The sequence below is a fragment of the Podarcis gaigeae genome, assembly GCF_964106915.1.
Source record: "Podarcis gaigeae genome assembly, chromosome: 17".
NCBI classification, from domain to species: domain Eukaryota; kingdom Metazoa; phylum Chordata; class Lepidosauria; order Squamata; family Lacertidae; genus Podarcis; species Podarcis gaigeae.
In genome coordinates this window covers 38367844-38395344 of record NC_139694.1, presented here as the reverse complement: position 1 = coordinate 38395344, position 27501 = coordinate 38367844, and the positions used below count along the sequence as shown (strand labels likewise).

Sequence of the window (27501 nt, the reverse complement as noted above, 5' to 3'; positions counted from 1 at the left end):
TATGTTAGTTCAGCAAATCCTTCCCCTTAATTTCATTTAAACTTTTAACCCTTCTTTTCTTGTTACTTATCCAATTCAGCTGAAAACCACGCAATTTCTAAGCCAACGCCATTCTAACACTCATTAATTTTGCAATATTTCTTAAGATAGTCCTTAAATTTCTTCCAATCTTCTTCCGCTGTCTCTCTCCCCTGGTCTCGGATTCTGCCCGTCATTTCTGCCAGTCCCATATAGTCTATCACCTTCATCTGCCATTCTTCCAAGGTGGGTAGATCTTGTGTCTTCCAATACTTTGCGCTGAGTACTCTTGCTGCTGTTGTAGCATACATAAAGAATGTTCTATCCTTCTTTGGCACCGTTTGGCTGACAATACCCAAGAGAAAGGCCTCTGGTTTCTTCAGAAAGGTATATTTAAATACCTTTTTCAATTCATTATATATCATTTCCCAGAATGCCTTAATCTTAGGGCACGTCCACCAAAGGTGAAAAAAGGTACCTTCATTTTCTTTACATTTCCAACATTTATTATCAGGCAAGGTAAATTTTTGCAAGCTTGACTGGGGTCATGTACCACCTGTAAATCATTTTCATAATGTTTTCTCTTAAGGCATTGCATGCCGTAAATTTCATACCGGTGGTCCACAACTTTTCCCAGTCAGCAAAATAATGTTATGACCAATGTCTTGTGCCCACTTAATCATAGCTGATTTCACTGTTTCATCCTGCGTATTCCATTTCAACAGCAAATTATACATTTCTGACAAATTTTTAGTATTGGATTCTAACAATTCTGTTTCCAATTTTGATTTTTCCACCTGGAAGCCAATTTTCCTGTCCATCTTGTAGACCTCCATTATTTGATAATAATGAAGCCAGTCTCGCACTTTATCTTTTAATTTCTCAAAACTCTGCAATTTCAATTTGTCCCCTTCTTGTTCCAAAATTTCCCAATATCTCAGCCATTTGGACTCCATATTAAGCTTTTTCACAGCTTTCGCCTCCATTGGCGACAACCACCTTGGGGTTTTACTTTCCAGCAGATCTTTATATCTAATCCAGACATTGTACAATGCTTTCCTGACAATATGATTTTTAAAAGCTTTGTGTGCTTTAATCTTGTCATACCACAAATATGCATGCCACCCAAAAGTATTGTTAAAACCTTCTAAATCCAAAGAGATTTCCCTCAGCCTCTTCTCTTCCCTCTCCTTGGGAGTCCTCTGGGCAGCCACTGCTGCTGCCCCTGGTCTCTGAGTTGCCCCCCCCCCTATAGAGAGATGTCTCCTCACACTGCCCCACAGGGGTCTGGGAAGCTCCCCCTGGCCAGCCCCAGACACACCATTTGCCTGCAAAGCTTGTAGCCAGGGCTGCTGCAATGAACAGCTATGTAAGCCTTGGGGAGGCAGAGACATGAGAGGGCATCAGAGGAGGGAGGGAAGGAAGGAAAGAGGGACAGAGGGACAGAGGCCAGTGTTTCCCACGGCACCCCTGACCATCATTCAAGGCACCCCAGGGTGCCACAGCACACTGGTTGAAAACCACGGCAATAGGTCATCAACCACCTTGTCATAATCCTCCAAAAGCCTAGGAAAACAGTTTAACCTGGCTGGCACCAAAGGATGATAATGATGTCAACCTACAAGAAAATCATGGCTTGGCTTAGCAATGTGTGCAAATCCGCTCTGGGTGTTGGTTTTAAACAGCCCCACGTCACCTGAAGTGCCTGGCAAAGAAGCCACTCATAAATTTTAGAAATGAAAACAAATACTGTACGAGGAATCCCATAGCCCTGCCTTGATGAGAGGGGAAGTAGAATCGGTCTCAGGCCAGAGTGTGCTAGCCAATCCAGCTCATGCAGAGACGGTGGGAGGGCCTAGATTCATTCCACATATTGGCCAAAGAAACGGCTCTCCAGTCCATGAGTGGCATGATTGGGCTTCACAAGTGGGATGAATGGATGCCTTTATTTGCATGAGAGAGAAAAGAGGATGTTTGTGTTCACGCTTGCAGTTGTGTTTTGAAGTGTTCGTGCGTGGGAGGGAGCAAGCAGCATTCCTTTTTGTGTGTGTCTGTCCCTCCACAGGGCGAGTGCTGCGGCTGTTTACATCTGTGGGGTAAATGTACTAGTGGGATGAAAATGAAAATGGCGGTGTGTGTATGGCTGCGAGGGTGTACTCGCCTTCAGTTCCACAGGGCTGGCTGCCAGGTAAGTGTATGTGAGGACTGCAGGCTTAGTCGGCATTGTGTGTGTGACTATGGGAGTGCTCCTTGTGTGCGAGGGAAGAGACAGTTGGGATGATGTGTAGGCAGACAGTGAGTAATTTGAGGAGGGAGAATTGCCATCAAGGGGAGTCAAGAGAGGCTGGTGCTACAAGGCCCTTTGGGAATGAACAAACTTCCTAAGGGAAAGTTCCCAACAGCCCTTCACTCTTTGCTTCAGGAATAATCAGATGGAAGCATTTGCCATACAACACAACTGCTTGCCTTTGCACCCTTTCTACAGTTTTAATCATAACGAGGGGAGGCAATCGCTAGGGCAGGGGACTCCTTCAAACCTGCTAAAATTATGATTGGGTTGGTGCCAGCCTTTGTATCAGCAGAGTCCTTAACTTCCTAGCCCTCAGGATTTCCAGGAGCAGCTTGAAAATGTATCCTAAAAAACAATATTATCTTTCTCCCACGACTGTGATTATTTTCTGCTGTTGTTGATCAGTTTCACCCAGACTCCACAAGCTTTCCGTCACTCTTTTTGGAAGCAAGATGAATTATTTAGAAAGTGCATATGCATGAAATATATACTGATTTCCTTTATGTAATCTGTGCAGAGTTTGGCAATGGATACAAACCCACCAGTTGCTTAGCTATGGAACAATATGGACTAAGGCTACCTCTGCCCAGCACCCCTATTTGCTACCTTCATTTTAGGGACTGCTTTCTTGCCATTCCCCTAACCACAGTGTTCATTACAGCAGGGTTAAGTAGCACCACCCGATACAGGTGTGCCAACTCCTAAGAGACAAGGCAGTTTCTGCCCCTTTCCCAGTATTTTTGAGGGGGCAGAGAACCCCCCCATAGTCAAAGGGCATGCAGTCCTGCCCCCAGACTCCTTGCAGCACTGCAAGGGCACTTTTCCTGGGAGCTCCACAAGCCTGGGGCCAAGAATTGGGAGCACAGATGGGGAGGACTGGAGCAGAGCCCATTTGAACGAGGAGGTGAGTGAGGTGCAGTGGGGGCTTGGTGGGGCTGCATACCTGCAGCTCTACCTTCCAAGGAGCATCTAAGGCGGGGCCGGCTGGGAAGCTCTGGATCCCCTGAGGCCTTTTTTTGGCTGCTGCTGCTGCCAGGCAGCCAGCCAGCCAGAATTCTGCACTCGCCCACAAAAGGCTGCTGAAAGGCAACTGGGCGCCAGTAAGGGTGAGCAGGTGAGGAGAGGGACCAGCACAGGAGCACCAACTCCAAGGCCCAAGAGAGTTTCTGCCCCTTGGCTCCTTGCATCGTGCACGGGGCCCCTCAATCCTGTTAAGAAGATGGCGCCTCTGACCCAATATCAAATGAAGAAACAACCACCCAGTGGAACTTCACCACACTGCAGTGCCCACCAGTTTTGAATGGTGGGTGGTATATTCATGGCTCTTGGGTTGTCAAAGTGCTGGTAACAACTTCTATAAGGCTTTCTATAATGCAGTAAGAATTGTAATCAAGAACAGGGAGGGAGACAAGGTGATGCAAAGTTGTTAAATGGACTGAAAGCTCTACTATATATGGCAGGGGCAGAGAAGTACCTTCTGCTTACTGTTTTTTGGTGAATATTCCAAAATCCAGGTATGGAATCTCTGATTTCTGTTTCTGAGGCTGGAGCCTACTCAGGTATGGATTTGGGGGCAGCCACCCTCTCTGCACCTCACAGAACCAGGTTCCTCTCTTGGACAGTGGCCAGTTTTTCAAAGGATGTTGCACTCAAAGCAGTTTTTCAAAGGATGTTGCACTCAAAGCAGGGTCACTGCTGGCTTCCCCACTCCTCCCCCCTCTCCCCCATCAACCATCTCTGCCATTTGCTTTTAAGCAAGCTTTAGGAAGGCTTGGGTTAAATCAAGTGGTGTCCATGAGCCCTCTTGGCTAATGTAAGAACAGAAAAACCTTACCATGTACCAAGACTTACGGATCATTATTAATAGAGAAAATCACCCACTCATAGCATAGAAACTGGAAAATCCATTTTTGTTTTAGCTCCCCCCATGCCCCCCCGCCACAAGATGAAAATGGATAGGTTGCTAAGGAGATTAGAACTGGAGGAGGAGGGGAGAACACAGACACGTGTGTGTGTGTGTGTGTTTCATAAAACTATTCTTGGAAATTTACTTTGCCTAGATTCTTTCTTCACTGTGAATCACTGACAGAGCTTCTACCTAGGTCCGTGTTTAGCTAGTTCTCCATGACTGAAACAGGGCTGTAGGCATGTGTTTTCACCTGCACAGTAAGGGCAACAGGAACACTAGGAAAGATGGGATAGAAAAATGCAAAGCACGTCCATCTAGCATTGTTTTTTAAAACCTGCTTATTGCATCCATGTCACAATAGTTCCATGGGCCACCAAGCAAGGGTATTATGCCCATCACCTTGGTCAGTGCAAGGCTGTAAAGAGCCAGACTTGAAGGAGCAAGTCCCAGAAGAGTGGCAGTGCAGAAATGGGACAGATCCGCAAGAGGGCCAATCCAGAGACAGAATTGATTCTGAGTCAGAGTCTCTAATGAAATCTGTGTGCACACCATGCATTTAAAGTGCATGACTTTCCCCAAAGAATCCTGGGAACTGCAGCTTGTTAAGGGGGCTGGGAATTGTTGTTCTGTGAGAGGTCAATTACAGTTCCCAGGATTCTCTGGCGGAAGGCAAGTGCTTTAAATGTATTGAAGCTGGACTCTGCTGTGCTGATCACCTTTTAGGGAGCTGGGTTAGGCCCTGTCCTTCCTACTGTGCTGTTGGATGAGTATTCTAGAAATTTTGTACAGTGGCACCTCGGGTTAAGTACTTAATTCTTTCCGGAGGTCTGTTCTTATCCTGAAACTGTTCTTAACCTGAAGCACCACTTTAGCTAATGGGGCCTCCTGCTGCTGCCGCGCCACCATAGCACGATTTCTGTTTTCATCCTGAAGCAAAGTTCTTAACCCGAGGTACTATTTCTGGGTTAGCAGAGTCTGTAAGCTGAAGCGTATGTAACCTGAAGCGTATGTAACCCGAGATACCACTGTATTGTACACTTTTTAAAAAATTGCTTCTAACTGATTTTATCTGTTTTCTATTTTATCTTCTTAAGTTGCTTTGAGACTTAAAAAAAAAAACCTCACAAAATAAATAAAGTGACAAACAAACAAACAAACAAACAAACAAACAAACAAACTGATAATAGGCCATGCAAGCAAGGCCAGCATCTGGCTTCTGCTAAGGTAAAAAACTAGAACTATTTATGGGTTAGCTATTTTGAAATGGCTGGGAAGGTGGCTGGGAGGTGAGGTGGATAACTTTGCAGGGACTGGTTTGAGAAGGGGGGCAGAAAGAATACTGCCACTTTCTTCCTCCAGCTCCAGCAGCTCCCTTCAAGAGGAGATTAGGAAGCTCTGGATCCTGGCTGACCCTGATATCCTTGTGGCACCTGCCGCACTTCCTTGAGTCACCTACCAATGCCCGCTCACCCCATCTGTTCTAAGCCCCAGCTGCTTGCTCACTGGCAATACCACAGTGGAAAGGGAGTCGTGGCAGCAGTCAAGGAGGGGGGCTTCTGTTGCTAGTGGGTTCCTCAGATTCTTAGCGCAGACAGATTTCATCCATTGTCATCACTTATCACACCTCTTGTGCTTTTTACTTTGTTTTGTTTTGCTTTAAAGGCGGCCCTAATCCACAAATCATCTTTGTTGTCTCTGACCTAAAATTGAAAACTGGTTTTTCATTCTAACTTTCAAGGCAAGCTATATAAATTTTCACCAAGGTGCAGAGTGATGTCTCTCTGCACCTGTCATGGCCAATGAAACTTTTGAGTTTTTCCTGCAGGGATTAGGACGAAGTCAACTGAATTGTTTTCTATTTCAATGCCATAACCTGCATTACATAACATTATACCTGTCCCAAGAAACTGAAACAGCTCTCTCAGACAAATGTTTCTTTATTGTCAGTTTACTACATAATAATTTTCTACTTTTACAAAAATATTGTATAGCATCTTGAACTCAATTTTGATGAAAGGCGGTGTACAAATATGTTTTAAATAAAGACAAGCACTATCCTGGAGAGAATTCTCCTGTGCAGTCTCCATTGAAATATGACACAGTTGTATAAAGCACTTGTGCATGCTTTTACACCAGACATGGGATACTTGCAGTCTTCCAGATGCTGTTGGACTCCAACTCCTATCAGCCCTGGCCAGCACAGTCATAGGTCAGGGATGCTGGGAGTCAGAGCACAGCAGCACCCGGAAGGCCACAAGTTCCCCATTCCTGTTTGTAAGGAAACCCCTTCTTGCCAAAGCTCCACCCCCATTATACAGAATCTCACAAAATATCCTAATCTGCCACAGCCACAGAACTATGGCTGCTAAAGCATATACGCCACAGTTAAAGGACCTCTCCCTCCCTCCCCACAAGAATCCTGGGAACTGTAGTTTGTTACAGGTGCTGGGAAATGTAGCTCAGAGTTGGGTAAGCTACAGTTCCCGGGATTTGGGGGTGGGGTGGGGGCTGTGTTTTAAATGCATTGTTACAAAAGCTGGACGCCACCCCCAATCTCTGCCAAGCTGTGTCAAGATTCCAGGGGATTCCAGGTCCTCACCCACAGTCTATGCTCCAGTGAGACTGTCATCCTTTTTAGAATTATGGTTAAATTACATATATTTACACCATTAGTCTACATAGAGGAAGTCCAGTATGGTCACCTCAAGAGGGGCTTGTTCCCCACAGCAGTGCAGCACTGGAGCCCACGGCATCTCTCCCAGCCTGCCTTCAGCCAGCCTGCCAAGATGGCTCTGCCCTTTGTTCTCAGCTACTCCAAGGCCAAAGGCCCCCCAACTCTTCCTGTGACAACTCACCCCGTTATCCTGGCAACCTTCCAAATCCCCTGTCTCCGTTGACATCTCAGGGCAGGGGACAGTTCTCCTGCACTGCCAAATGGCCCTGTACCTTGCCAGGTCGTCTTCCTTAGGCTAGCCAAGGAATCCCTCTGCAGCTGGTATTTTCCCTTCATATCTCAGATAATCAAAACCCTACCATTTATTACCTTCTACTATTCACTAATAGGCAGGACGCGGGTGGCGTTGTGGGTTAAACCACAGAGCCTAGGACTTGCTAATCAGAAGGTTGGCGGTTCGAATCCCCACAACGGGGTGAGGTCCCGTTGCTCGGTCCCTGCTCCTGCCCACCTAGCAGTTCGAAAGCACGTCAAAGTGCAAGTAGATAAATAGGTACCACTCTGGTGGGAAGGTAAACGGCGGTTCCGTGTGCTGCTCTGGTTCGCCAGAAGCGGCTTAGTCCTGCTGGCCACATGACCCGGAAGCTGTACGCCGGCTCCCTCGGTCAATAAAGCGAGATGAGCGCCGCAACCCCAGAGTTGTTTGCGATTGGACCTAATGGTCAGGGGTCCCTTTACCTTTTCCTTACTATTCATTAATAGGCTCTGTTACCTCATATCCGTAACAGTATGATGCCGAGGCAGCCAAAAGCCCACACAGCCGCCGTTCTGACACAGGGAGGGGACCAAGGGTATTAAAACCCCAGTGACGCCAGGCTGCCATTCAAAGCCCGAGGGAGCAGAGCCCCGGCCCAAGGCGCCCACCTGACCCCGTCCTTGTCCGGCTGGATGGACGCGCATGTGCGCGCGCGTGTGCGCGCCCGGCCGCCTTGATGAGCGGCTCCGCCTTCCCGGGGCGGCGCCTCCGGCCAATGGCGCGGCGGCGGGGCGGGGCTCCGGGCTGTACACAGCCACCACGTGGAGCCGGGGTGGGGACGCGCCTGGCCGAGCGGGCAGAGAGAGGCTGGCCGGCCGCGCGGCGCGGCGCTGGAGACGGTGCCTCGAGGCCGCCTCGCCCGGCCGCGCTTCCTCTCCCGCCGACCTGTTTCCCTCGGGCATCTTACCGAAGAAGTGTCTCCCCAGTGTCTCTCTCCGGCCCGCGCGCCCAGCCCCGCGCGGAACTTGCTCGCAGCATCGCTCCCTGGGCGCGCGCCCCGCCGCCCTGCAGATGGAGGCGGCCGAGGACTCCGTCGCTCCTCCCGCTGCCGCAGCGGCGAGTCGCCTTTCTCGCGGCGACGGAAGCGCAGGAGCCGCATCAGGCGACTGAGCCGAAGCCCAGCGAAGCAGCCGAGCTGGCGGCGGAGCGCTTGGCCTCGAGAGCCGCCTTGGCGCAGGAGTCCTCCCCGCTCGCTCCGAAAACCGCGGCCCGTCCTGGGCGCCGACGCCGGCGGGATGGCCGCGCTCCGCGAGGCGTCCGCAAAGCGCGGCGAGCGCCGCAGGGTAAGAGGAACGCGCGCCTTGGGCTCCGCTTTTACGCAGCGTTGACGCGGCCAGGGCTCAGCCCCGGCACCTCTTCTTTTCTGTGCACAAAGTTCGTGGGAAGTCCTAATCCTAAAGCCACCCGCCTGAAGCTGCGATCCCGTTCGTTGAACTCAGGAGGGCGGGCAGGTTGACTCCAGTCCTGAGAAGATGGGAGGCGGATTCAAGAGAAGTCGGGGCTTCTGGGCACGCGCGAAGTACTTTTGCTTTAACTACAGGCCCTGAGTAAACTTGCATAGCGGTACAAGGTAAATGGTGCTTTTGAGCATGTGTAAAGTGCCATCACTAAGGAACCACGGGCAGCCCTCCCGTGCGCATTAGAGGTTAAGAGAAGGGCTACTAGGCAAAGCAGAATATTTTTATTTTTATTTTATTTTGAGGGGGAGGGTGTTATTCCACTGGACACTCCTAGGGATGGATCTTGGCGGTCTTCAGAATGCCCTTTCTGTACACACCTTGCAATCCTTGCCTCCACTCTTTAAGAAAGGTCGTTATTAATATCTTCATTGCTAGCGTGAGATCAAGAGAGTGGAGGCTTGTCTGTGAAGTGGATCGTGGCAGAGGCAAGACTCAAACAATAGACTTTTTGATGAAAAGTTTAGTCTTGGTTGGCTTCAGCTGCAGCAGGAAAGAGGTTGCCTTAGCACAGGGAGCTATAGTTGGTGGGAGTTATAGTTCAGCAACATCTTGAGAACCCAGCATTGAAGAGCACTGATGAAAGGGATAGATGGAGCAGGCCCAAGACAGGCCTGAGGCAGAACAGCCAAATGGCACCATCACCAGTACTACCCTCCCAGTACTTGACCTGGCACAATCTCCCCACCCTGCCCAGGACTTGCACAGGAGAACTCCAGTCATCCGCTCCATTACCTTTTATGCCTCCCAAAGTTCACTGTATCTACAGCAGGTGTGGGGAACCTGTTGCCCTCTAGAGGTTGCTGAACTACAACTCCCATCATCCCTGGCCATTAGTCATGCTTGCTGGGGTAGATGAGAGTTGTAGTTTGGTTATGTTTGGAGGGCCCAAGGTTTCCCCACACCTGATCTAAGGCAACCTTGACTTGTGTCACCTCTTGCCATAGGCAAACTGCATGTGAACGTTGTCTGTTTCTACTTCGCAGCAGTGTTGTGAAGACGAAGCCTGCAAAATTCTTACCGAATGAAATGTTCCAAATAAATTATAAACTGTAACTAGTCTGAGTTGTGGCTGGTGCGGGTGGGACTCCCTTGCTCTCCTGAGTTACTGGGAAGGAGGGTAGAGAGGCACAGGGAACTAGGCGGGATGGCGCATGGCAGTGCAGCTGATCCAGTGTTCTTGCCACTGCAAGCCACACCATACTCCCTGACCTCAACCCTCTCTGAAAGCAGCAACAACCTGCGGTGTTGGACAGCCGCTTGTACCACCTCACCAGCCACTATTGACATGGCTCCAGCAAGCTCAGCATGCTCTCCACATTGGGCGCCCATCCAGACACCCTTTCGGGGGGGGGGGGGATTTTGTGATCATTTGTGCTCGTGAGACTATTGGGGTGGTTATATGGGACCCTGCTTTCCAAACTGTTTGTGCCTGCTAAAGATTTGAGGTGGGCATCCTGCTTTCTTTCCAGTTGATACATTCCCCATAACCTCCTGCTGGAGCGCTGTACGTTTTTACAGAATAAAATGTTTCAGTTTGCTTTTTATTATTTTATTTATTTATTTATACCCTATCTTCCTCCCTGACGGGACTCAAGGCAGTTTACAGATAAAAACAAGTCATTAAAAACGTGGGGGGCGGGGCGGGGACCACAATCTTTTAAATCCAGTTAAACATTAATGGAATTAAAACTATACAGTGGACGCTCGGGTTGCGAACATGATCCGTGCAGGATGCATGTTCGCAACCCGCGTCTGCGCATGCGCGGGTTGCAATTCGGCGCTTCTGTGCATGCGCAAAGTATGGTTTAGCACTTCTGCGCATGCGCAACCACCGAAACCCGGAAGTAACCCGTTGTGGCCCGCAACCCAAAAAAACTCAACCTGCAGCGTCTGTAACCCAAAGTATGACTGTACATATATAAAATTTGTTTAAAGCATACAAATAATTACAAGAAAAAGCACAGCACCAGTCTTTTCATTAAAAGCAGTCAATTCCCAAAAGCCTGTTGGAACAAGAGTCTTGTCCCGCTTGTGTTGACTATAGCGCAGTGGTGCCCCTCCAGATGGCAGTAATGTGGCAACATGGGGAAACCATCCCAGAACAGCTCATAAAGCAGAATGATGTGTAAACCGTCCACTATAAATCCACAACAAGTGCTCTAGTATTGCCTGAATGTCATGTTGCACAATAGACCTGCAGAAAAAAGCCCTGGGGGGGATCTAAACTCAAAGGAAAGCCCCACCAAACTTACCCAAGATCTTAGAAGAGGAAGAGTTGTCTGTTAACACTATCTGAGGTTCTTTGTGTGCCCCCTCCAGGAGAGGTCCTCAGGATGGCTACACGAGAAGGGGCCTTTTCTGCAGTGGCTCCCCACTTGGGAAATGTTCTTCCCAGGAGGGCTTGCCTGGAGCCTTCATTATATGTCTTTAGGTGCCAGGTGGAAATGTTCCTCTACAACCAGCCTTTAACTGTTTAAATGATCTGTGGCCTTTTCAGTGGGCTTGTGGGAGAGGGGTTATTGATTTGTTTGTTTTTGTTATGTATTTTTGTGTTCTCATTTTGTATTTTTATGCTGTAAGCCTCCCTGTGATTTTTAGATGAAGGGCAGTATAGGCAACTCCCAATTTACATGGGTGGTACATTCCAAGGCACCGCACGTTTAAGTGAAATATTGTATATTTGGAACACCATTGAAAAAGCCTGCACACACCCCGTTACGGCCCCATCCCTCCCTTTTTCCAACATTTTCAGGTTAAGTTCAGCATGGTCAAGCACATATCGGATGTGCCTAAAACACTGCTGCCTGTATATAAATTTAATAAATGCCACTACTGCTACTGCTGATAATAATAATAATAATAATAGTAATAATAATAATAATACTAGGAACTTGTAAAATGCTGATTAATTTCTCCTGCTTGTGTTCATTATATAAGCATTTCAGAATAGATGTGTGCTTTTCTGTTTGCTGAGTGGAGGCTTTAATCTTTCTCAGCTATCGGTTGGCCAACTTTTCAACCAGCTCTTGCACCTGCATGTTTAGCAGAAGCACTTGATCTGCGGGCATTAGCCTGTGATGTTTATTTCCAGGCCACAAAAAGCTTTTTTTTCTGCTGATTTTCTGCAGATCAATCGCCTCTTAAAGGGAAAAGAGCAGGCCAGGTTATGGGGCAGGGTTTTTTAGGGGTGGGGTTAGGTTTGACAACCCTAAATACGACTGAGCATTATGGAGCCAAGGGTGGTGATTATTCCGGATTGATTAAACCACAATAAATTAATTATATGTGCCACTGATTCATAATCTGTAACTGGACATAGAGATTTGCACAATAGTTTTGGAAAACATGAATATGGAAATTGTCAACTTCCTCCTTTTGAAACCCTAAAGTATAAGGAACGCAAGAAGCTGCTGTCCTGAGTCAGCCTGGGTCCCTTTGTCTCAGCACTGGCAGTAACTGTCCTGTGTCTCAGACGGAGCCCTTTCCCAGCCCCATTAGGTGGACGAGCCAAGAGTTGAACCTGGGACCTTTGCTCAGGCACATACCACTGGAGCTATGGTCCTTAGCAGAGGGCGCTTCTGAGCTCGTGCGGAGTGCCTCTTCCCCTCCTGCACCCACACCGACTACCTTTAGTCACCCCCCACACATCTGGGATTCAGAGCAAAAAGCTTCCTGGGTGTGCAAAATGTGGCTGGTTTGAAATTAAGGAATGAAAGCCCCGGGTGCCTGCAGTGTGTACAGAGCCTATGTTGTCATCCGACTCTTGGCAGTTACTGCTGTCTTCCCTCTGGTTGCCAGGAAGTCTCTCGTCAGCATCTGGCCAGGATGGAGGGGACAGCAAGGTGCCAGGAAGGGAACACGCACTTCCCGTGTTTCCCTTAGCCTGCTGCCTGTGTGCTCCCTCTCCCGCACTCCCCAGCCTCACTCTCCCATTTTGCTTTCCCACTGCAGGTTCCTCCAGGATCTGTGCTAGCATCCCCTTCTTCTCTGGAAGCCTGAGGTGCTGTTCTTGGTACCCAGAGCGTGCATCTCTCTCTCTCTCTCCCTCCCTCTCTCCCTGCTTCATTTTCTACCTCCCCCCCCCCCCCACTTGCTTACCTGGATGCCTGCTTACCACAGACCCACGCCTCCCTGGCCTCTGCTTCAGCACATCCTCTCCAGCGACATTGGATAGACTTCAGCTGGCAGGAGGATCAAGGGATTTTTCTTCAGGCTGGGACACAAGTTGTGGCTCTCCTCAACTGGCAGAGATCTACCGGTAACTCTCAGGGCAGCAACGGCAGAGGAACAATATTAGCTGGATTCACATGCAGAGACAGGGGAGGCTAATCTGGCACAACTTGCGATCCTAATTTTGGTTGGCTGCAGCTGACCCTGATTTGGAAGATCTCCCCTTGTGGGGCAGCACTAGGGAAAGCACAGCGGTAAGGCAGGTCAGGATCCTGAGCGGAGTGTCCAAGAAGCCACTTCCCCCCCCCTATGCGAGAATCCTCTGTAGCCTCTTCTCCTCCAGGCTGTCACAAAGTGCTGGGACCCATCTCTCCTTTTCTACTTTCACCTCTTGAGAGACTGGGCACCATACCATTCCTTTCCCTTCTCCCCCCTCCAAAAAAAGAGACTGAAGGATGATTTCCATGCATGGAGGCACCCCTCATTGTACCCTCCTCTTGCTTTGCTAGCCCAGACTGTTTGGATTGCGATGGATGGGGTGAGACCTGTGCTGGCAACATGATGTAGCGATTCCTTCAGGCAAAGGCACCTGGGACTTTGGATCCTGAGTTTGGAACAATCTGCCAATTGGACAAAACCTTTCCCTGCAGACTCCCTTTTTCAGGTCCTGGAAGTGGCAAGCTTCATTGCGAGTGGGGAGAATCCAGGCGGTGCTCTGAGATTTTGGCAGGGTTGGCTTGGGCAGTCTTGACCGTGAAGATTCTCATCTTCCAGACCGTGGCTTGTAGCCACATGGAAGACCTGGGAAAGTCCACGTCGTGGCTGCGGGCTGAGCTGGCCTCCCCGTCTCCGTGCCTCCACATCCTGGACTGCCGCAGCCGGGAGCTGTACGACTCGTCCCACGTGGAGCGGGCCCTGAGCGTGGCCCTCCCAGGGCTGCTGCTTCGTCGTCTCCGGAAGGGGAATCTCTCAGTCGGGTCCTTGCTGCCGGGGCCTCCCCAGGCCCTCAGGGATAGCACGGTGCTCCTATATGACGAGGGAACGCTCCAGCTGCCCCCATCAGGGAGCCAGGAGGAGGACGAAGGGTCAGTGCTGGTGACGCTTCTGCAGAAGCTGCGGGAGGAAGGTTGCCCCGCCTACTACCTGCAAGGTGGGTGTGCTGAGGAAAGCAGGATTTGTGAAGGTGGGAGGTAACTTTGAGATGGGGCAGGGCTACCCGACATATGGAAACCTATCTCTTTCCTAGGGGGCTGCCCTGTGTTGAGTCGACCTCATCAGTCTCAGAACAAGCCACACTGACTGGCAAAGGTTCTCTGGGGTTTGGGGGGGCGGGTATTCCCAGCCCTACTTGAAAATACTGGTGCCTGGACCTGGGACCTTCTGCATGCATGCCCTACCTTTGAGCTGTGGCCCTTGCCTAAAAGATGTGGAAGCTCCCTTATATTCAGTCAGGCCATTGGTCCATCTTGGTGTTGTCTGCACTGACTGGCAGCTTCTCGTCAGGGTTTGAGGCAGTGCCCTCTCCCAACCCTTCCCAAAGATGCTGGGGATTGAAACTGGGGCCTTCTGCATGCAAAGCAGGTGCTCTACCTGTGAGCTGTGGCCCTTCCCCTAACCAGTCCATTTTCCAGGCAGATTCAGGAATATTGTTGCCAGATTTCAAGCCAGAGATTTCCTCTGTTTTTAAATTTGCTGCTGAATCAGGAGAGGAGATAACCACTATTGCTTGCACCTATTGCACCCATCCCTGTACTGCCATGTCCCCCCGTCACCCAGCTGTTCTAATCAGCAGTTTTTCAGCTGTGGCAACGGGGCAGAGCAGGTTTCCAGCAACTGGAACTCAGGAGAATTGCTGCCTCTGACAGCCGAGGCAGAACTTGGCCATCAGGGGGTTTGACTTGGCATAAGGGTGTGTCCATATTAGCACCATAGAGTTCAGTTTGTTTTTGTTTGTGCAACACACAGGGAACACTCGTGGGTGGGGGTGGGGGGACAAGGCAGCGGATGATTTCACCCTGCAACACATTGGCTAGAGATGAATTACAGAATGGCTTAAGGCCTCCAATCAAGTGTGAAGCTAGTTTGAGAAACAACGCTTCAAACGGTAGCATCTGATAACAAAGTGCAGGATACGTATGTATTTTGGATAACACTGTGGGAACATGGATTACAAACCCAGCCCTGGAAGCGCAGTGAGGACACAGTAAATTGGGGTGTGGACACAGCCTTGGTCTTGTTACACATCCCTTCCTCGTGACCTTAGCCAGGAATATTATCCTGTATCAGAGATGGAGGAACCTGGGTCCCTCTTGTGGACTCCAACTCCCATCAGCTCCAGCCAACATGGCCAAGGCTTGAGGGATGGTGGGCGCTGGAGTCCAGGAACATCTGGAAGGTACCACTGGTTCCTCACACCTGCCTGAGATTTTAAATCTCTTCCTAGGGAGGTTTGCCCGGCACCTTCATTACATATCTTTAGGCGCCCAGCAAAAGCATCTCCCAGGCCTTTTAAACGGATGGGGTACTGTGTGTGTTTGTTATTGTGACTTTTAAAAAAGGAAGTCCTAAAGTACAGAAATTCAGAAAGTGAAGTGTTTTCCCTTGGCTACATCTGCATGCTTTCAAGGTCTTCTTTATCACCCAGCTCTTAAATGTACAAGAGGGACTGCCGGGGGGGGGGGGGGGGTTGGATGGCAACGCAGCCCAGGCCTGCCCTGGGAAACTTCCCTGGCTGCTGCCCAAGCCTGTTAAGTGTCACCCTAGGCCTGACCCATCAGAGCAACCGGGCCGGGAGCCAGAATAGAAGAACAGTAGTGAATAAGGCTGCCAGCTTTTCAACTGGCCATTGTAGCTGTGCTTTTAACAAAAGTTTGATTTGCAGACCCTTAGCAAATGGCGATTCTCTGCCATGCTGTGAAAAGCTTCACTTGCAGATTTCTGCAAAACATGCTGCTGCTAAATGCGAAAGAGCTTGCCAATCCCCCCCCCCCCATCAGTTTGCGACTCTAAATCTCAGCAAGCCTTTTGGCAAGTGTGCCACCAGCACTGTCCAAACTATGAGAATGCCACTTTAGTTCCTACAGCAGGGTATATGAAGCTCCCACTTTGTGCATGAAGCTTTGCTGTGATTCAGCCCTTGGCTACCCCTTAGCTAGACCATGGGGCACCCTCCAGATTATGGACTACAACGCCTATCAGTCCCTGTCAGCATGGTCAGGGATGATGGGAGTTGTAGTTCGACAACATTTTGAAGGCGCCAGGTTGGCTACCCTTAATCCAGGTCCACCTATTGACTGACTAATTGTAGGGTTTCCAAACTACAACTTGAACGTTCAAGACCAAACTGCACACAGTGCACAGTTCTGTGTAACTCTGATACTCTTTTATTTATTTATTTTTGAACCGTAGCCTTTCAACAGAGTTGGGTAGAGGGACTGCTTAACCTTTCCACCAGCAGCGGTGGTTGTCTCTTCAAAATCACCCCTTCATCTGTTTTTCTCCACATCAGGGGAAATATTCTTGAACCTGTGTTTTTCCCTCCATGGAGAGAAATGTAGTTGTGAGTGATTTTCAGCGCAAAAGCAACATAGGCAAAGCATCTCCTTCCCACCCACAGATCTTCCACTCAAGATTGCACCTCTCTCTGCGGCTACCTTTTCATGTGAGGTGGTCTTAAAAATATATTGAGGCAAAGCTACACCCAGCAGCATTTAACATGTAGTTCGCTGCTCACTTTGTCCTTTGGAAACAGTGATTAAGTGGAAGATGAAAACACAGGTTTTTCCCCCACACAGTGCAAGCTGCTCTGAAATTCTCTCTTGTGCACAACTATTAAAAGTGCAGGAGCACAGCCCTTTTTCACCAGGTCTCCCTAATTCTCCTCACCCCTGCTCCCACAACACTGAAGACTGCCAGGATTGCAGGTTTCGGGACAGCTCCACATTCCTGCATTGCAAGGGGTTGGTGCTAGATGATCCTCAAGGTCCCTTTAACACTGCAGTTCTATGATTCTGTGCTCTTTTAAAAAATGTAAAAAGCCTGGAATGGTAGCGGTTAAAGCGTTTTGTTATGTAATCTATGATAAACATGCCCTGTAGATTTCTGCAATCAAAAGGTAATATTACCAAGGCAACAGTCTGTAAACAAACAATCTCCCGGCACAACACTTTGCAGCAGCCTCTGTAAGCAAATGGGGGGGCGTGTTAAAGTGGGGGCAAGAGGTCTGGGCTCCAATAGAAAGGATTCAGGACTTGGAGCTCCTGACTGCCTCTTAACTGTACTGCCAAGTACAGAAAGTCATGGATATGGGTAGAGCAAAAGTGCTGCTTCTGGGGGGCAGGTGTGGGGGACTCCTTGGTCCTGAATGGAGTAACTGTGCCCCTAAAGGACCAGATGTGCAGGATTCACAGCTGCCCATGGAGGCCAAGGTTAATTCTGTGTCCAGGGCAGCTGTCTATCAGTTCCACCTGGTACATTGGCTGAGACCCTGCCTGCCTGCATGCAGACTGTCTCACCAGAGTGGTGCATGCTCTAGTTATCTCCCACTTGGACTACTGCAACGCACTCTACATGGGGCTACCTTTGAAGGTGACCCGGAAACAACTAATCCAGAATGCAGCAGATAGACTGGTGACTCGGAGTGGCTGCCCGGACCATATAACACCGGTCCTGAAAGACCTACACTGGCTCCCAGTATGTTTCTGAGCACAATTCCAGGTGTTGGTGCTGACCTTTAAAGCCCTAAACGTCCTCGGTCCTGTATACCCGAAGGAGCATTTCCACCCCCATTGTCCAGCACCGAGGGCCTTTTGGCAGTTCCCTCGCTGTAAGAAGTGAGGTTACAGGGAATCAGGCAGAGGGCCTTCTTGGTAGTGGCGCCCACCCTGTGGAATGCCCTCCCATTAGATGTTAAAGAGATGAGTAATTATATAACCTTTAGGAGACATTTGAACTGATTTTTTTTAATGTTTAATGTCTTATGTTTTTAATATTCTGTTGGAAGCTGCCCAGAGTGGCTGGTGCAACTCAGGACAGGGTACAAATAAAAAAATGTTATTGTTAATAATTGTTATAGGAAAGGGTGTCCCCAATATGACTGGGGAACCTCCAGTGTCAGTGCTTTAATTCTGCATGTAACAACTGTGGATGTGCTGCTGCTGAGTCGTCTCTTGGCTTTGTCCTTTCTTGCAGGAGGCTTCCATAAATTTCAGGCTGAATGGCCGCACCTCTGTGAGACCAACCTGGACACAGCCAGTGCCAGTAGCTCACCTGTGCCCCCGGCAGCTCCTGTGGTGGGACTGGGCGGCCTGAGCCTCAGCTCCGACTGCTCCGATGCAGAGTCGGGGCCCCTCAGCAGCGGGATGGAGTCGGAAGGGGCGAGCCCCCCCTCCTTCCCCGTGCAGATTCTACCCAACCTCTACCTGGGCAGCGCCCGTGACTCTGCCAACATGGACACCCTGGCCAAGCTGGGCATCCGCTACATCCTCAACGTCACCCCCAACCTGCCCAACCTCTTTGAGAAGAACGGCGACTTCCATTACAAGCAGATCCCGATCTCGGACCACTGGAGCCAGAACCTCTCTCAGTTCTTCCCTGAGGCCATTGAGTTCATTGGTGAGTGAAGGGAAAGAAAGGCAGAAAGTCCCACCCTTGGCCTCCCGGTTGCGTTTTCCTGTGGCTGTTGTCTGCTGGCCATCAGAGGACCCATTCACATGACCCCTGCAAAGCATTTGAGGGAATATGGCTTGTGTCCCTGAGATAGTCATCTGAGTCCATTGAGAGGCGACTGGCTCTCACTGCAGCTCACAGCTGACTGACTACTAGTTGGGCCCCATCACTCACCTTTGGGTCTTCATGTTGGGCGGGGGGGGGGGGGGACAGACTTGATGAACCTTCGGGGTCCCTTCCAACTCTGCAATTCTGTGATTCACGATTGATTCATAAGGGGGACGGAGAACCTAGAAACACTGTGTCTACCACAGTTTTTTGTAACATACCACTTGGGAACTTTCAGTACCCTGGGGCTTGCAAGTGAGTAAGGAGCTGGAACCAACACCCCAGAGATTGTCCCACTAGTGAAGGCATCCCCAAACTCGGCCCTCCAGATGTTTTCGGACTACAACTCCCATCATCCCTAGCTAACAGGACCAGGGGCCAGGGATGATGGGAATTGTAGTCCCAAAACATCTGGAGGGCTGAGTTTGGGGGTGCCTGCACTAGTGCATCTAGTTTTCAGGGCCAGTGGGCAGGTAGATACACTTGAAAATGGGTGGTTTTCCAAGCCAGGGTCCCCATAGTGAGTTGCTGGTGGTTGAACTAAGGTCAGGTAGGACCAAGGAAGGGCAGGAGGCTTCCAGTATTCATCCCTGGCTTGGGTGATCCAAAGGCCTCGCCCAGAGTCAGTGGGGCCAGAGCTTCCTGTGCATCAGCTGTGGATGAACCTTTGCCCTCCACCCCCACCCACAAGATGTTGCTGCACTACAGCTCCCATCATCCCTGGCTGCTTGCTGGGACTGAGGGGAGTTGTAGTTTGGTGACATCTGGAGAAACAAAAGTTCCCCATACCTGCTGTACAGGAATAAGGCTCATGGGTCCTCAGGCAGCTTACTAGGCAAAGTCCTTAGAACTTGTGGGGCTCCCAGTTTATCTACATCTTTAGTGATGAGGTACAGTAATTCAGCATCCCGGGGAGAAGGCAACATGATGGTGTGCCATTCCATTCTGGTTTGTTCTCATGACACTCAGCAGGCACAGTTTTCAAGCAGCCCCATACTGATCTGTTTTGAATTTCGTGCTGCTGGAGAGTAGGAGTCTTTTACTTGCTGAGAGCATCAAGTTAGCCCTAGATGGTTGTGAGCATAAGCCCTTGCTCAAGGTATCTACTACATGGGCTGGGTTAACTCACCCCTCCAGCCACCCCCTGTCTTTTAGGGACCTCACCCTTCCTTTGCATTACATACCTGCAGTCTTGCCTGACGTTAAGTCTCCTACACTCCAAAACTGATTCTTTGCTGTTGGCCAGTTTCCCCCTTTTCTTTCTCATTGAGCAGCTTCAGTGTGTGCACACAGCGAGGTCTGTGGTCTGTGCATCCTCACATTGGTTCTGTTCCTGCATCATCTGTAGAGTACTCTACAGAATATGATGCCTGGGTACCAACTAGGCCTGCAATGCTTCATTGATGAATTTGCCAGATTAATTATTTTAAAATATTTTGTTCAGGTGCCTCTGATTGATAAAACAGAATTCTTATTTAAAAAGTTAACAGTTTTAAACCAAACATTTCGAAAACTTGTGGCACATAGACCGCATCTTCAAAGAGAGGCATTTTCCCTTCTCTCTCTATTCAACAGAGTTCTCATAAACTGACTTACTTGCATTCCTCATTCTAATCACTTTGCTTGGCCACTCAAATTTTCACAAAGTGCTTCTTGCAAGCGGAGCCCTGCAACAAAATGTTGCAGTGTTGAGTGCTGCTGTTCAGGATTCCAGCAACTCCATTCCACTTCCCCTCCCTTCCGGTGGTTAGGAAGGGGGTGCCTGCCCCTCCCCCAAACTCCCTACCTTTGTCCCTTATCATGGGCCACAACTATTTTTTGAGCTTTCTCCCCTGATCCTCTAATGTCAGCTCGAATGCCCTTTTCCTCATTGTTTCATTCTCTCTTTTGCTGCCCACTTCCTTTTGCCCCCAAACTTCCAAATTCTTTGCAAGCCTTTCTGGAACTGGAGCCAGAAGAGAACAATTTGCACACTCTTTTCTAAACCTAGATTTTGTGTTTCTTTGGCACAGTTTGAAATATGCTGCTGCAGTGCACGCAGTCATGGGCATGCAATTCTCAGACTTTTCCTTTGGAAAATTCAGCATCAAATCTTCCATTTAAAAAAGAATTAGAGTGATGGAAGAATAGTCTCTGGGACAGTTTAGGAGAGATGACGCCCACCAAGGACCTTTTATCAAAGTTGTCTGCATCTGGCTTCTCCCTAGCAGGATGTAAAGGGCCATTGCCCTGCTGCGGTGGTCCTTAGGCAAGCCTGTCTGTGTGAAAAGTCAAAGCAAGATCACTTTTATTCGGGTGGGGGGGAGCAAAGCAATTCGGTGACATGTATAAATTATGTGACCAAGCATATCTACATCTTTCTTAATTGCTTCATATAGTTGGAGGAACATGGCAGTATGTGGGGCACTTAAGTCCTATTGAATCACTGGGAGCTTTACTCAGCCCCACGCTGGCTAGTGAAATCTCAGCAGTCAATGTCTATATACAGTCAGCCCTGAGGACTAGAAACTTGCTTTTTTATATATATATAAAACTATATATATATATATATATATAGTTACTATAGGATCCTTAGGAAGCTGAGTTCTTCACTAGTGAAGTTGCAGGATATCCTCAGTGCTGCTCTTTACCTGAACATTCACACACACACACACACCCTTGGGTTCTTCCCCACCTGCCTCCCTTGTCCTGCCACCCTTTCCTCATCCCCACTTTTTTCTCTGCCCCAGCCCTTACAGCCCCAGTTTTGTTGTTGTTTAGTCATGTCCAACTCTTCGTGACCCCCTGGACCAGAGCATGCCAGGCACTCCTGTCTTCCACTGCCTCCCGCAGCTTGGTCAAACTCAGGCTGGTAGCTTTAAGAACACTGTCCAGCCATCTCGTCCTCTGTCGTCCCCTTCTCCTTGTGCCCTCCATCTTTCCCAACATCAGGGTCTTTTCCAGGGAGTCTTCTCATGAGGTGGCCAAAGTATTGGAGCCTCAGCTTCACGATCTGTCCTTCCAGTGAGCACTCAGGGCTGATTTCCTTAAGAATGGATAGGTTTGATCTTCTTGCAGTCCATGGGACTCTCAAGTCTCCTCCAGCACCACAATTCAAAAGCATCCATTCTTCAGCGATCAGCCTTCTTTATGGTCCAGCTCTCACTTCCACACATCACTACTGGTAAAACCATAGCTTTAACTATACGGACCTTTGTTGGCAAGGTGATGTCTCTGCTTTTTTTTCTTCCAGTGCAGCCGTATTCACTTGCCCGACCTGTTCTTTCCCTTTTCCCTTTCTCGTTCCCTCTCTGTCCCAGATGAGGCCCTGTCCCGGAACTGTGGCATTCTGGTGCACTGCTTGGCGGGGATCAGCCGCTCAGTGACCGTCACTGTAGCCTACCTCATGCAGAAGCTCAACCTGTCCCTCAATGATGCCTACGATCTGGTGAAGCGGAAGAAGTCCAACATCTCGCCCAACTTCAACTTCATGGGACAGCTGCTGGACTTTGAGAAGTCGCTGGGGCTCAACAGGGCCAGCCGGCGCCCCCCCTCTGGCCAGAGCTGCTTCTTCACCTCACCAACTGACGACAGCGTCTTTGAGCTGGATCCCACGTAGGGCCAAAACAGGGCGGTGGCCTCTCTTCTTGTCATCGTCGTTGGCCTCCTCCTCCTCTTCAGTGTTACCTGCCTGCCCTGGTGGCAGAGTCCCTTTGGGGACCAACTGAATACCTCACGCCAGAGAGGAAGGCACCTCTTACAGCTGCCTTGGTTGCTGTGGATGCTGCACACCTTCCCAAACATGCAGCTCAGCTGATGGGGCCAGATCCATAACCAAAGACCCTCCCTGCCCCCACAACCCTTCCACCTGCCTCTCCATTCTCCCAAGATCCCTGGACAAATGTTGAGTGTCTCCTCTGGACACACAGACCATGTGGTCCAGACCACCCTGTTAGATTTTAAAAGATTTGGAATGGGCCGTTTTCAGGGCTGGAACCTGCTGGTTGCTAAAATGCCCATCTTATATAGGATGTTTCCCATTCTACAGCCATAATCTAGAAACTGGTTAGGTTGCAGACCTTCGGCTCCCATGAGAATCCTCTCTCCCCAGGACTTCTGGTTCTAGAGCTACATCATTCAGTTTAAGGGGGGAAATGGGGGGGGGTATGAAAGAGGGAAACAAGTCTCCTGTGGCAGTTCTGTAATGAATAAAGGGATAATCCATATTAGAAACCTATATCCCAAAGGTGAAAGGTTCCCCAACTATCTATCTTGTTCTTGGTTCTAGAACCATGAACCACAGAATCCAAAACGGTGTCACGGCATGTATAGTCTGAGACTCTAGAATTGCCTTAAGGAGCCCCTGCCAGGAATGGTACAAGACACCAAACAAAAGAATTTACACCCTTTTAAGCCTTTGGCCTCCAGTTCTAGGAATTAATCCTATCATGCCTGATGCAAGAACTGCAGCTCTGGAACTGGGACAGTTAAGGAATCTCTGGGTCAAGAACCTATGAGCTTTGGATGCAGATTCAGAAGCCTGTATCTTTCATCATACCTCAACCATCATCTGCCCCACAACGTCCCATCCCAAAGGCAGGCTGGCCAGCCACTCTGGAATTAATCCAGCTATTTCGGAAAAGCAGAAGGAAAATGTGTGGGGTGGAAGCTTTGGAGCAGATTTGCATCAGGGAGCCAGCTGGAAGACCTAGATAGTAGGGGGCATGGTGATCAGTTCCTGCACAGAGGTGGAGAAAGTGGAGCAGCTCAGAATTTCATGTCTGTGTTTGTACAAAGTTTGAATGTGTGTATGCCTTAATGCCTGCTTGTAAGCAGCCAGAGCTGTGTATGTGAGTACTAGACAGCGTCTGCTTAGCCTGCATGCAGGGCTTAATTTGTGGCCAGAACGTAGGGCTGAAACTTGCTTTCAGTGTCAGGTGCTCCGTCCAGGCACAAGTTAAGTAGTAACAAAGAAGAGAGCACCTCTGAGCATGGGCAGAGAAACAATCAAAGTAGTAGTAGGTAAATGGGCAGACTGCTGGCCACAGACTGCTCCCCTGCAATAGGCTGCAGTTCTTGGGTAAAAGGATGTGACTTGTACTAAGTAGGCATGCACTCAGCACTTCCTTTAAAAAATGAATTAACTTAACCATTGCCTGTAAGTGAGTGTAGTCAGATAACAGATTGTGCCTGTATGTTCTAAACTATGTCCAGGGCATTCTGGTGCCCCCTGCTTAATGATAAGTTCCCTAGGTTTCTTCACTGTGGATCTGCTGGGCTGTGGATCTGCTGCAATTCCATAAGTTGGTATTTTTGCAGGATTGGCTCTCTCCTGATCCCACCTTTCTTTCTTGATCTTTTTAAAAGCAACTTTCTTAGCCCTTTTGGCTATGAAGATAAGCTTAAAAGTGCTTGCAGGCAAAGCTTGCTGAAATAATCTGGAGCAGCTGCAGAATGAGGGGCTCCAGGGGTCAAAGCGGGTGGTCTTCAGGGTCCTGCATAGTGGACCTCCTTATGATTAGCAAAAGCAAGATAAAGGATGCAGAGTTGTAAGCAAAAATTTGCAGAGTAACAGTGCAATCTTACATGTGTCTGCATAGAATTAAGTCCTATGATGTCCAATGAGACTTATTCCTAGGTAAAGGTGTAGAGGACTGCAGCTTAGGTTGTGCAAAATACAAGCAATTACGCAAATTTGCTCATCTAGTACCATTCATGTGGGTTGCAGAATTCAGCTTTGGGCAGGGGGGAATTTGGACTGCCTGGACACAACCTTTAATTTTATTTGGCTGTAGACTTCAGTCCTGTGTACCTGTATGTGAAAAATGCAGGTCCGTCATTTTCTCTTTTCCTCTTTTCTTCATGGCAGCTAAGAGAACTGCCTTAGGATGGTCATTTTTAAGAATAATAATAATGATTAATAATAATAATAATGGTTGGCATCCTGGTCTCTTTGTTTTTCAAATGAATGTATATGGCTCCGGAGCCAACTGGAGAGACAGGCAAGGACTGTCATTGCCATGGGCAACACAGTCACTTCAATAAAAACAGGCCTTTAAACAATACGAAGGAGTGTGGATTTGTTTGGTGTTGATGCTGATGAAAAGCAGCTGATGGTGAACCACTTCACACGCACAAGACCAATCCAAATCCAAAGAAAGCCACTAACCCAGCTGTGAGGAACCTCTGGCCCTGGAGTTGTTTGCTGAACTACAACTCCCATCTTTCTTGGCTATTGGCCAAGCTTGCTGGGACTGTTGGGAGCTGTAGTTCAGCAACATCTGGAGGGCAAAAGGTTCCCCACATCTGCCATAACCCTAATGACTATGATCACTGAGATCATCTGGATTTTTAAATAAAAAACAGAATGGTGTTTTATAGTGTACACCATCTTTATAATTTAAAATGTGGCTGTATAGACATACTCAGAAATAAATAAAAACCTCACTCATTCATGTTTTGAGTAGAAGACAACTTACTGTTTAACCTTCCCCTGACACTAAGTATGTGGGGAGAACCAAAAGAGGTGGGGCTCTGCAGAATTTACCATTTATATTGTCATTTCTTAGATACAGAGAATCAGAATTAGTTGGAGGAGACCCTGAGGATCCTTCATCCAACCCACTGCAATGCAGGGCTGTGCAGATGTCCCTTATGGGGAGAAATCCTGCAACCTTGGCATTATCCGCCCCATGCTCTAACCAGCTGCGCTATTCTCCACCAGTGGCCTTCACTGTGGCTGATCAGAAGTCAGAACAAAAGCTGGTAGGTGGTGGCAGGAACCACAGAGCCAGTCTTGGGTCCCGGAATTTCAATGGACTGCAGCTCCCATCATCTCCAGGCTACTTAGCCAGCGCTCGGGGCTGATGGGGTCCTAGTAGTCCAACAACATCTGGGGAACCAATGTAAGAAAAAAAGAATGTCAGCAAACAGCTTCTCTTTCAGAGTAATCTGTGTTAAATGGATTAGGATGGGAGGGTTGGATGGGGCTGGGAGGCGGAATGGAGAGATTTGTGGTTTTGACTGCAGCTCAGGGGAGGAGAGATATTCCCAGGAAGGCAGAAGAAGCCTGAGATGAGGTGATTTTAGGAGCTGTCTTACACAGAGTCAGACCACTCACTCAGAATTCTCTACACCTGCAGCCCCTTAGCCTCTACCTCCTTAGCTGCCAGGTTTCCTTGAATTCCTCGATTTTCCAGGCTTTTAAAATAGTTTCTTCCCTCTTGTGTAGGTTCCGGAAAATTGGTACAGTATTTTGCATGATTCCGCCCCAACTCCCACTTTTATGCCTTGGAAAAATGTGTCCACCTGCCAGCTATCTGAGAATAATTAGGTAGGCACCTGTTCTCCGTGTGTGGCACTAAAATTGGGAGTTACTTTCACTTGCTTTGCAGAACAGCAGCTGTGTTGGTCTGCTGTACTACATCATCAACAACAAAACCCTCCCGCTACTTAGGTGAGAGTAACCCCATCAAACCCAGTAGGTTTTCCTTCTGAGAAGACCTGCACAGGATTGGCATTCTAATCTGAGGAAGACTGAAGCATGAGGGTCTTTATTCTAGATGATTAATTCAGGACATTGTCTCTCACTTCACCCATCTTCAACTCTGTCTCTGCTCACTGCTTCTGTTCTGTCCCCACAATTTACTCCTGAGTCAATCTGCCCCTACATAGGAGAAAAGGGTTGCCCATTCCTGGTCTGCACTGACCGTGACTGGATTTCCAGGGCTGGAGATGCCTGGGACTGAACTATGGATGTAGGCAACATGTTTTCCCTGTACAACACACTTCTCTTTTCCTGCCCCGCTGCATCCCAGGATGGTTGTGGTTAATTACTGGCTATAAGAGGAGCAGAGGGTCTTTGATTAACAGCTACTCTTTCTTCCAGAGGATGTGTGTAAGTGAAAGCAGATCATAAGCAAAGAAAGAACTTCATATCTGCAGCACTTGCCAAATACAATGATGATAGGAACCAAATTGCTCTGCGAGTGGACAGAACTGAGTTCTGGGAAGCACTAACAGAGACCTGAAGCCTTGAGTGGCAACTATTTCAAAACTAATTGTAACCGAAATTGCCTGGTGTTACACAGTTTGTGATGATGGGCTATGGCAGAGGTGGGGAACCAACTCCTGTCAGCCCCAGCCAGTGTGGTCACTGGCCATGGATGATGGGAGTAGTAGTCCGGCAACTTTTGGGAGGTTCCCATCCCTTTGGCTATGCTATTGACCAGTGAAGGAAGGGTTGGTAGGCCAGTATTTAAACCAGACCTGGCAAATCCAGGAGTTTCATATTTTAGGCCACTTACAGCAGGTAAAAGACCCCTGGATGGTTAAGTCCAGTCAAAGGTGACTATGGGGTTGCAGCGCTCATCTCCCTTTTAGGCCAAGGGAGCTGGCATTTGTCCACAGACAGCTCTCCGGGTCATGTGGCCAGCATGACTAAACCGCTTCTGGCGCAACGGAACACCATGACAGAAACCAGAGCGCACGGAAACGCTGTTTACCTTCCCACCATAGTGATACCTATTTATCTGTTTAAACACTAGCGTGCATTTGAACTGCTAGGTAGGCAGGAGCTGGGACAGAGCAACAGGAGCTCACTCCATTGTACGGATTTGAACTGCCAACCTGAACGGCAAGCCCAAGAGGCTCAGTGGTTTGGACCACAGTGCCACCCGCAACCACTTACAGCATCCAAGTGTTGCATCACACACATTTCCTTTTATGTCCCGCAATGTATTTGGGGGCCGCACATGCACAGTTCCAAAGACAGTTGCTATTGCTATTTATGATTGCCTTGCAAATATACCTATATAATTATATTCTGCCTTTTAGGACAATGTCCTCCTAAGGTCACTTACCCCTCAAAGCATTTAAACCACATTTCATTCTAACCTTTTATGTGTGCCT

At 48.8% G+C, this 27501-nt stretch overlaps 1 protein-coding gene and 1 long non-coding RNA gene across 5 annotated transcripts; one reads left to right on the top strand and one right to left on the bottom strand.

The window, feature by feature from the left end:
• The first annotated feature begins 2132 nt into the window (after positions 1–2132).
• On the top strand, positions 2133–24656 carry DUSP9 (dual specificity phosphatase 9). 4 transcript variants are annotated; one of them, XM_083719580.1, is made up of 4 exons: positions 2133–2206; positions 12619–13987; positions 18028–18450; positions 21912–24656. In XM_083719580.1, exons 2-4 carry the CDS (start codon positions 13630–13632, stop codon positions 22208–22210), a joined length of 1080 nt encoding a protein of 359 aa, XP_083575706.1. In that variant the 5' UTR covers positions 2133–2206; positions 12619–13629; the 3' UTR covers positions 22211–24656. The 4 variants fall into 4 exon arrangements, with proteins under 4 accessions (XP_083575706.1, XP_083575704.1, XP_083575703.1 ...); XM_083719578.1 differs by lacking the exon at positions 2133–2206 and adding an exon at positions 7978–8490; XM_083719577.1 differs by lacking the exon at positions 2133–2206 and adding an exon at positions 8006–8777.
• On the bottom strand, positions 16222–27501 carry LOC310835266. The gene is made up of 5 exons (XR_014559474.1): positions 27487–27501; positions 22671–25483; positions 20783–20870; positions 20209–20279; positions 16222–16374 (listed from the first exon to the last, which is right to left on the bottom strand). It is a non-coding gene; the product is annotated as an uncharacterized lncRNA (long non-coding RNA).